Source organism: Poecilia formosa, unplaced genomic scaffold, assembly GCF_000485575.1.
Source record: "Poecilia formosa unplaced genomic scaffold, Poecilia_formosa-5.1.2 Scaffold489, whole genome shotgun sequence".
Taxonomy (NCBI): domain Eukaryota; kingdom Metazoa; phylum Chordata; class Actinopteri; order Cyprinodontiformes; family Poeciliidae; genus Poecilia; species Poecilia formosa.
In genome coordinates this window covers 55,870-66,611 of record NW_006800428.1, presented here as the reverse complement: position 1 = coordinate 66,611, position 10,742 = coordinate 55,870, and the positions used below count along the sequence as shown (strand labels likewise).

The window sequence follows — 10,742 nt, the reverse complement described above, 5'->3', positions numbered from 1 at the left end:
TGGAGGTTCTGGAGGTTCTGGGAGGTTTTGGAGGTTCTGGAGGTTCTGGGAGGTTTTGGAGGTTCTGGAGGTTCTGGGAGGTTTTGGAGGTTTTGGAGGTTCTGGAGGTTCTGGGAGGTTCTGGAGGTTCTGGAGGTTCTGGAGGTTCTGGGAGGTTCTGGAGGTTCTGGAGGTTCTGGGAGGTTCTGGGAGATTCTGGGAGGTTCTGGAAGGTTCTGGGAGATTCTGGGAGGTTCTGGAGGTTCTGGAGGTTCTGGACTCTAACCCGATGGTTTCCAGGAGGATTTGGTTGATGAGACCAAACATGAAGCTTTGATCGGGAGACGAATGTTGAGAACAACCTGCAGAAATCGTTTCCTCGTTTCTCTCCAAAACTCAAATGAAGACAAAAAATGTTCAAAGCAGAAAAAGGTTTCAATTTAATTCTTCAAATAAAATCATTAACAAAGCATAAAGATTTAAATCAAAGGATAAATAACAAATTTGGATCCAAATTAACTGAGGTCACCTGAACTCTACCTGAACAAACATAACTGAACACAAAAACAGGGTGTAGTTCCTAAATCTACCACCTGAGGGAGACCTGACCTAACAAAAGGACAAATAAATACAAAATTAACTAAAGCGTCCTATAAACAAATGAAGCAAACTAACTTTAACTCAGCACAAACAATAAGTGAATATTTAAGTGACAAAATTAAATAAAAATCAACTTGAAGTTTCCCCCTTCAGTCTTTCAGTAGTTGGTTTGATCCGGTTCCTGTCAGCAGAACCTCAAACAAAACACAAATATAAATGAACCATTCAGACAGACTTTAACTAGACTGTGCACCATTAGAAAATATATGTCTGAATGAAATAACTAACTATAAACTATACTAATAAAGAAATAAACACTGACACGATGTGGCGGTAGGAGCATCCACCACAATCTCTTAAAGTTTTTATTCCTCTCATCACTTTAAATAAAATAATCACTAAATCCTGTTTAACATATTTAAAGTGTCTTTTCTCTATGAGGGAGGAAAAAAAGGCAAATAACTTCAGAACGACTTTAAGACGACAAGTAAAAAACAGACTAAAATATCTGGAAATATTTTCTAACGATCCACGATACATCGGTATCAATATCAGTATTGGACAATATTTGTCTTTTTTTAAATCGTACAAAATCTGCTTCCAACTGCACCTTTAAGGTAAATAAAACTTTTACTTTTTATTTTATAATTAACATTCAGCATCTTTCCTGGTGCAGAAATGCATCAGATCCTGCAGGAGGTCTGAGCTCGACCCACTTCAGTCTGTCGTCACGGATCCGATCGATGGCGCTTCGTGTCAGAACCGATCGATGCTGTTTACAGTCGGACTCATGAGTGAAACCAGCAGCAGGTTCTGATTCCTGAGCCTGGAGTTAATGAAGAACAGACAGATAAAAGCAGGATGTGAGCAAAATAATAAACCAACAATCAAACTCCAAAAAGTAAATATTACATCAAATGAAGCGAGGATCTGCAGAAGGAGCTGCTTTTAGAGACAAAAGGTAATAATTTAGGTTTAGGCTGCCATAAGAAAACATATTCAGCTTCAAATTAAGTATTTAATTAGCAAGTTAAACATTTAGTAGCTAAATATTCATTTATAAACTAAATTTGTAGTTAGCAGGCTAAACATTTACCAGCTCAGTATCTAAGTATTTATAGCCAAAGTAAATATTTAAATCTGAGCTGAGACCTAATAAATATTTATCTATTTCACATTTAACTAAATCTTTAGTTACCGTGGAGATAATACTCAAAAGGACTAGTTACATAGCAGATTGTCACTTAACTAGTAGTTTTTACAATCAGTGTTTTTATCAATGTGATTATTGATTAGAAATAATCTCCTATATTTTGTTGAAAGTTATTTTGTCTTATTTTAAGCGTGCTAAGATATTTGCATTATAAAATACTCTGTGACATTTTGTGTTTTTGCAGTTCGGACAGATACATTTTAATTTAATTGAGTGAAAATGTGTTTGGGCTTCACAGAAATGACCAACCTGAATTTCCTCCACCAGTTAGTTTTAGTTTGTCTCTGATTTAGCTTTTGAAGCTGCAGACGGACAGAAAGCTGCTAAAAATAACTCAGTCTGGGTCCAGCAGGTATTTATTATCTGGTTTTAACGAAGCTGCGGCCAAATGTTCAAGGTCAGGCTGACGAATCCGGCGTCCGCGTCTCGTGATTCATCATGGCCGCCTCATCACTGAGGCTGGAGATGAGCTGAGTGGAAACGGCCGGATGTGGTGCTTTGTTATGTCCACTGTAGTGATGGAGGACGCAGCGCTGCCGTACATCACTCACCTGCAGACAGCCGTGTGTGTGTGTGTGTGTGTGTGTGTGTGTGTTTTCCATCAGCCTGTCTCATTTATTCTTTTTATCCCAGTTTGGCTCCCAGGCCAAAGGCAACAGTTATTTCCTGAGTTTCATCTCCAGGCGCCGGCGTGAAGGGAAATGATGCGTCTGCTCTGTTTGTTCTCAACTTTTATTATTCATCAAACGAAGAGGAAAAACTGAGTGAAAATTTAACAACACGATTCTCACTTCCCAGGGAATCATGGGAAAATATCCACCAGGTGATCAAATTCACAGGTTGACCGGTCAGCGCCCGACTCAGCTGTAATGGCAAAAACAACAGCAATAACTTGGTTCATTTAACCTGCATAACACCAAATATTTAATTAGAAAACTGTGTATTTAGTTTACCAAACTGAATAATATTCTGCTTGAAGCTACATGTTTAAGTTTCTATCCAAATATTTATTTAGTTTGTAACGAGTCTGAAGCTCGTTTAGTTAGATAAACATTTAGATTCCAAGTTAAATATTTATTTTACAAACATAATATTCAGCAATGAGCTTAAAATTTGATTCAGACTATTTAGTGTTGAGATAAATATTTAGTTTGAAGGTAAATATTTAGCTTACTAGCAAAATATTTAACTAGCAAGACAAATAAGATAAATATTTAATAACTAAATATTTGGCCAAAGCTAAATATTTAGAATTTTACCAAATTTTTAGCTCATAACTAATTTGTTTGTATCTAAATATTTAGCTAGCAAGATAAATATTTAGCTAGCAAGCTGATGAGCTAAATTAGCTAGCTAGCACATCAGCCTGCTAACTAAGTATTTGGTCAGCAAACTAGAAATTTACAATACTAGATAAATGTTTAGACTGATGCTAAATAATTTGTCTGCTGACTAAATATTTAGTTAGCAGGCTAAATATTAATCTTGCTAGCTAAATATTTAGCCAGCATAGAAATCTTGGGAGCTGATGCAGCAGATCAGCACAAACCCCTGATAAAAGCTGCAGAGCACGGTGGTGGAGAGGTGATGATGTGGGGAAACATTCTGGGGTCAAATGAGGTCACCAGTCTCATTTGCTTCTCAATGTCCCTCCAGGTCCAACTGCTCTAAAAATGCTAAACTCATCACAAGCAGGTGAAAAACTGTGGAAAATCCCCGTATATAAATAAACACATTTTTTGGCGCTGCTGCCTGTTTTGCGGTGTTTTTGGCGCTGCTGCCTGTTTTGCGGTGTTTTGTGGCGCTGCTGCCTGTTTTGCGTATTTTTTGGCGCTGCTGCCATTTTTGCGGTGTTTTGTGGCGCTGCTGCCATTTTTGCGGTGTTTTGTGGCGCTGCTGCCTGTTTTGCGTATTTTTTGGCGCTGCTGCTGTATCTTTTGGCGCTGCTGCCTGTTTTGCGGTAATTGGAGCTGCGTTCAGGTGGATCCGAGTTATTTTCGGTCTCTGGAGACATTCGGCTGGCTCTGCTCGGTGGGATGCTGTTCTCTCTCTCCCGGAGCTCCGCCTCGGATGTTGCTGCTGCTTGTTTATCTGATTACAGCCTTACAGGAGCTGCTTTCTCCTTAAAGCGACACCAGTTTAATTAATCAGCCTGAACCAGTAGCAGCAGCAGCAGGAGGAGGAAGAGGAAGAGGAGGAGGAGGAAGGAGCCCGACGCGGAGGATGCAGATGAAGAGCAGCATCCATCTTCTCACTGCCTCCCGGATCTCAGCGCCTTGGAGGAGGATTATGAACCCGATCTGAGCCGCCATGGATGCGGGGAAACCCTCCGGCTTCTCCTCGGATTTCCACCCTGCGGGATGAGCGGGCCGTGAACGCGTCACGCATTCAGCTAGTCGGTGAAGCTGCGGAGTCTCCAGCGCGGCCTCCGTGAGGTAACACCGCACCCCGAGCCTTCCTCCCTCCACCCCCACATGGACCCCTGACAAACGCCTTTAGCTCCGCCGCAGACGCGGTGCGCAGATGCGGCGCGCCGATGCGACGCGCCTGGTTGTCCGCGCTGCGCGCCGCTCTCCGGCCGCTCGCTGAGGCTCTGGTCCGGGACGGCGGCTGCCCGCGGCGCGGCAGGATGGTGCGCATCGCCAGCGCGCTGGGGCTCATCATCTTCAGCGTGGCGCTGCTCATCCTGTCGCTCATCAGCTACGTGTCCATCAAGAAGGACTTCCTGCCCGGACCCCCGCGGTACGGACCCAACGGAGGCCCCAGGATGTACATGTTCCACACGGGGTTCCGGTGAGTCCAGAGGAGGTTCTGATCAGGCCTGCTCTGTTTCCATTGGCTGCTCTGAAAAACCAAACCTGACTCATCATTTCACAGATCCTCAGTCTGTGCAGAAGTCTTAAGTCATCCCTCACTTCCTGCTAGTTTACCTTCCAAAGCTCAAATAAAGATATTTTCCCACCTGATAGGATTTGCACAAGTGTGATATTTACTGAGAAAGCTAAATATTTAGCTTTAAAAAACATTTAGTTAGCAAGCTATGTTAGCTTCAATCTAAATATTTACATAGCAAGTTCAATATTTAGCACTAAAGCTATATTTAGTTAAAAACAAAAGCAGTAAGTTAGCTAACTATTTACAAGCTAAATATGTAGCTTCAATCTAAATATTTAGCTAACAAGTTCAGTAGTTAGTGGGAAAGCTAAATATCTAGCTTAAAACAAAACAGTTAGCTAGTTAGCTAAACATTTAGCAAGTTAAATAAGAAGCTTTAAACACAATATTTAGTTAGCAAGTTTAATAATTAGCTTCAAACAAATAGTTGGAGCTAAATATTAGCTTACCAACTAAATATGTAGATGCAACCTGAATAGTTTTGTTTTAAGCTAAATATGTTGCTCTCTACTGAACTTGCTAGCTAAATGTTTAGTTAGCAAACAAAGTATCCTGTTTAAAGCTAATAATCCTTCTTTACAGTAATAATGAACACCACCAAATTTAAAGTTGTTGAGCAAAGGGAGCCGACAGCGTTAGTGTATCAGAACTACATACCATGTTGGTACAGAGCTTTAGCATTAGCTTCTGCTACATATCGCATTGGTATAGCGCTTTCACTTCTGCTGCTGCATACCATGTTATGTTTTTTAGATGTTTATCTGTTAGTGACAGTTTCATGGGCCTGGCACTGAGATATGCCAGCAGTGCAGTGGGACCTCGTCTATTTTTCATAGAGCATATCTAAAATATTGAAAAGAAAATTCAAAGAAAACAGAAAGAAGTGAGGGATGCTTTAAAACTTCTGCTCAGAACTGTGCATCAGTGTTTTGGTGTTATTGACTTTCCTCTGCAGCTCCAAACAGCTTTTACTGATACCTCTGGGGAGAATATGAATGTTTGCACAGTGCTGTATTTCACAATGTTAACTCATCCAACCAAACTAACAGTCAGAGTCGGTTCGCCTGAAACCGACTATCCTAGGGTCATGGCGAGACAGGTGGGTCATTAGCATAGCAGAGGTTCTGTTTGGATGCACTACACTACATGCTAGAGTTAGCATGTCAAGAGGCAAATGTTGCTACTGAGGAACTTTATGTTTATATTATTAGAATGAGACATAGCACAGCATCCGCTAATATGCTAACAGAGCTAATTTTCGATTAGCACTTTGACATTTCTGCTAACTTTGAAAACATGCTAACTAATTTATCCTTAGCATTAGTTTCATGTTTAGCATCAACTTCCACTAAATATCACTTTGGTATAGCGAGTTAGCATTCACTTTCCTTAAATATGTTGGAATTGTGCTTTAGCATTAGCTTATGCTAAATATGTTGGCATTGTGCTTTAGCATTAGCTTATGCTAAATATGTTGGCATTGTGCTTTAGCATTAGCTTATGCTAAATATGTTGGCATTGTGCTTTAGCAATGCACTTTTTCTTGATAGATTTATAAAATCAGTAATGAGGTAAAACATTTCAGGATAAATACTCTGTTATGCAGTTTATGTTCGTATCTAATGAATTTTCTCATCACTAGTTGTTTTTGACCTTTGACCTTTTTTGCTAGTTCGAAATGTCTTTTCTGTCACTCAGATTAGCAGCTCTATATTTAAATTGCAGCACTGTGCAAACATCTTAATTTCTTCAGATGTATTATTATAATTATTATTTTTACCAGCAGCTCTCCAGGCTTTATAAAGAACCAGACTGGTTAAATCAAACAGTTATTTTATTTTATATTTACATCAGCTCCTGCATGCTGAGGTCTAATGTGATTTTAGAGCCTCTGGTGTCAGTTTGAAGCCGAGAAGTCAGATGTTTTTGTATTGTTGTTGTTTTTTCACATCTCTGCTGCAGCGAGAGGCCACCTCGTAAACCTGACCTGAGGTGAATACAGAGCGATGTTTTCTACCTCTAGCTTCCTCCTACAACCAGCAGCTTTTGCTTCAGCTCTGTTTGGCCGTCTGGCTGAAAAACAAAACAAAATAAATAAATCTGCAGCCGACTGCAACAACTTTGTTTCACAGATGAGACAAAGCAAAGTTGAGCCAAAGACGCTGACTTTGCCTTGGCCACTTTTAATCATGTGGTGTTGATTTTGGAACAGCATCAATGGAAAGAGACGAAAAATGTACTTATTAATGAAAAAAAGTTGGTAGGTAAAAGAAAATGAAATAAATACACTTTTATAAACCTTTAACATTAAATACAAAAACAATTTTCTTGATTTTGAGCTATAATTTGGTAATTTTTAGCATCTCATGCTGTTTCTGATTCAGCACTGCCTCTTTCTGCCTGAAATAATCTGTTTGCCAATATGAATGACTCTGTTACTGAAGACACTTTTAACTTCCTGTTTCTCTAATTTGACATGTGATTACTTTTTATATTGTATTAAAGGATCCAGATTTGTTTTTTGGAGTTATTAAACAGAGTTTTACATTCTTCAAGCTGCTTTAGCATAGCTATTATAGCAGCTTTGAACTATTTTTAGGCATCATTTTTATCCCTTTTTCCAGTGCAGATGTGGATGCTAACATGCTTATGCTAACTGACTGCGCTTAAGAAAAAGGTGGGAAAACATGTAGTTCCTACATGTTAGCATTATAGTTTGTAATTAAATTTTCTATTTACCATAAAAATATTTTTAAAAAACTTAATTTTTCAAAGAAACGTATTCAGGTGAAAAATGTTGGTGAAAAATGCGGGAAAACGGCAAAGCTAGCTAGCGTAGCTGTTTTAAGCTGTTTATTTAGTTTATAATCAGTTAAATGTGTCAAATCTTAGCATAATATGAAGACTATTTTCTTATATTTTAAACATTTTGTATTTTAAGCAAATAGTTTTATTGATGAAAAATCAGCTTCATTAGAAATCTATAAAAATAAATATTAAACCAGTTACTAATTCAGCATATTTACTCATGAAGGGATTTGACTGAAGGAGAATTTAAGTTTACCTTCTTTTACTACAAAAACTGTTCATCTTAACAAGTGAATTTAAAATATTTCAAGATGTTGGAAAAACATTTCAAGCTTTAAAAATGATCAAATTAAATAAAAGCTGAAAAACATAATATTAATTCAACATTTAGATTCTCTGTTAACTTGTTAAGATGGGCAACGTTGCTGCAACTTTTTGGCTTTCTTACTAACTTCTAAGCAAAACTTTGAAGTTATTTGTGCTTTGAATAAATAAGAATATTTCAGAGAAGAGACTGAGAGTCTGCATTTACACTGAGCCCACAGCGTAAATGATTTAATGCATCTGGTTTTCTGAAGGAACACGACGAGTTTGTTGCTGCGTCTTTAGAAGCAATTTAGCTCCAATATTCTGATAACCAACAAATTAATAACATTTTTATGTCTAATTCTGTCATAATTCATCTTATTATAACATTTTAATGCAGAATGTGCTTCTGGCCCTTTAAGAGATATAAGCAGGTAATCAGACAGGTTTTACTGAGTTACACTGCAAAAACACAAAATCTTACCAAGTATTTCTGTCTAGTTTCTAGTGCAAATAAGACAAAAACTAAATTAAAAGTAACCTTTTAGCCGAGTAAAAAGTTACTCTTCAGTTGGTTTTGTGTTATTTCAAGTGTGCTAAGATATTTGCTTAAAAACTAGATACTAATACTTTGTACGATTTTGTGTTTTTACAGTGTAAAGGTTAACTGGAACAGGAGAAATATTTTATTATCCATGTTTGAAATTAATCTTCCTGCATTTGACTGTTTATTAAATCAAACAGTTGTTGCTTGTTGTCTTTGATGGCTAAATATTCATGATTGGTTTAAATTATCAACCTGTCTGATTATTGCTTATTGCTCTTTATAAAACATTTAAAAGTGTTGAGTGTTTCCACTGCGTCTGCATGCAGACGAGCTAAGCTGCTTCTGAAAACGTGTTGAAATGAACCAGCTGAGGAAAACCCAGTTTAAACCCAACTGGTTTGCTCTGCGCAGCTCCCAGCTGGCCATGAAGTACCTGGACCCAGACTTCATTCCTCTGTCCAGCGCGCTGACCGAGGATCTGCAGAACGCCTCTAAATGGAGGCACAACAGCACAGCTTTCACTCAGCTGAGGTACGACAGGCTTTTAGCTCTGAGGCGCATCAGGAAACGGCCTCAGCATGTGGACAGCCGCTGAAGTTCACAGCGGCAGAAAAAACCCAAAGTTACAGAAAACTGGGTAGTTTTAGAAAAAGATGTGGAAGTGTTTTATGAAACATGTTTATTTAAAGCTGCAATGTGTAAATTTGATACAATTTTTATTGTTTTAAACATAATTTGTTGAGACGGATAATCTGAAAAAGTGTGACTTCACTGCCTTTTCCCAGTGCTAACTAAAAACAACCAATCAGAGACAGGAGGCGGGTCTTAGTGCTGTCAATCAGGCTTCATCAGCATAGCATGTTGTGAATGCTAAAGCTAGTTAGTGTGGCCACTGATGACGGCAGATAAACAGTTCTTCTGTAACGTTAAGTTGTTAGCACATTTAACAGCACATTTATGAGGATGATTGACAGCGCTAAGACCCGCCTCCTGTCTCTGATTGGTTGTTTTTGGTCATGGCAATAGCAGCTCAGGGAGGAGATGGAGAAGATTCATCTTTTCACAGATTATTTAACTCATATTGTAGTGTCACAACATGGCGACCGTTTATATAAAAATTGTAACAAATATATATAAAAACTATCTTTTTATTGTGATTTGCTTTATATAAAATAATTTGGCTTTTCCAACAGTTTCCATTAAAGTCTCTGCACCGTTTTGCAGGACGGAGATTTCTCAGCACATCGACATCCCCCGTAACTTCACGTTGACCCGGGACTCCGTCAAAGTCGGCCAGCTGATGCACTTTGACTATTCCAGCCACAAGTACGTCTACTCCATCGGCGAGAACTTCCGGTCGCTCCTGCCGGAAGTGTCGCCCGTCCTCAACAAGCGCTACAACATCTGCGCCGTCATCGGGAACAGCGGCATCCTCACCGGGTCGCGCTGCGGGGCCCAGATAGAAAAATACGACTTTGTCCTCCGATGCAACTTCGCGCCAACGGAGATTTTTAAGAAGGACGTTGGGCGTCGGACCAACATGACGACCTTTAACCCCAGCATCCTGGAGAAATACTACAATAACCTGCTGACTGTGCAGGACAGGAACAACTTCTTCCTGAGCCTGAAGAAGCTGGACAGAGCCATCCTGTGGATCCCGGCGTTTTTCTTCCACACGTCAGCCACGGTGACCAGGACGCTGGTGGACTTCTTTGTGGAACATCGAGGCCAGCTGAAGGTCCAGTTGGCCTGGCCCGGAAACATCATGCAGTACATCAACAAGTAAGCAACACTTTGTCAGAGCAACTCGGCTTTAAATGCAGTGGTGAGCACAATTCATTAATCTGAGCTCATTTTAGCTAACTTTGAAAACGCTTAGCGCACTTAGCATCTACCTTTATTAGTCTTTACGGATAAATTCTGATCTACTGTCCAAGATGTAGATGTTTCACAAACTTTAAAACTTTAATATTCAGACAAAAATTACAAGTACACTGATAAACAAAAACAACTAAATACTGATGTTTTTCTCACATGTCCTGTTCTGATGCTTTAGAGCAGTGGGCACATTTCTGCTAATCCGCTAATGCGCTAGTAGTGGAGCTAAATTTTATTCAGGGCTTTAGCTAACTGTGAAAACATTTAGCACACTTAGCTTTCACTAAATTAATTTTTACGAATAAACTCTAAAGCTGGAATTTACATGGCTGTTTTGTAAAGTTTCAGGTGATTAAAGTTTGACGTCTGTGTTGAAGTTTATTGGCTGTTGATAAATATTCAACTATTTGAACACCATGTTGGTATAGCACCTTAGCATTAGCGTCTTCTAAACACCATGTTGGTATAGCCCCTTAGCATTAGCGTCTTCTAAACACCATGTTGGTATAGCCCCTT

The 10,742-nt window shown here is 39.2% G+C and overlaps 1 protein-coding gene across 3 annotated transcripts in view; it reads left to right on the top strand.

Annotated features, from left to right (window-relative positions):
- Positions 1 to 3,737: 3,737 nt before the first annotated feature.
- The window catches only part of st8sia3 (ST8 alpha-N-acetyl-neuraminide alpha-2,8-sialyltransferase 3), a 14,576-nt gene continuing 7,571 nt past the window's right edge, over positions 3,738 to 10,742 (top strand). For 2 of the 3 annotated variants that reach the window (XM_016664480.1, XM_016664479.1), the window contains exons 1-4: positions 3,738 to 4,585; positions 6,650 to 6,679; positions 8,760 to 8,879; positions 9,573 to 10,130. In XM_016664480.1, the coding sequence (XP_016519966.1) occupies positions 4,329 to 4,585; positions 6,650 to 6,679; positions 8,760 to 8,879; positions 9,573 to 10,130 (965 nt within the window). In that variant the 5' untranslated portion in view covers positions 3,738 to 4,328. The remainder of the gene's footprint in view (positions 4,586 to 6,649; positions 6,680 to 8,759; positions 8,880 to 9,572; positions 10,131 to 10,742) is intronic. The other variant, XM_007578698.2, reaches the window with a different exon arrangement.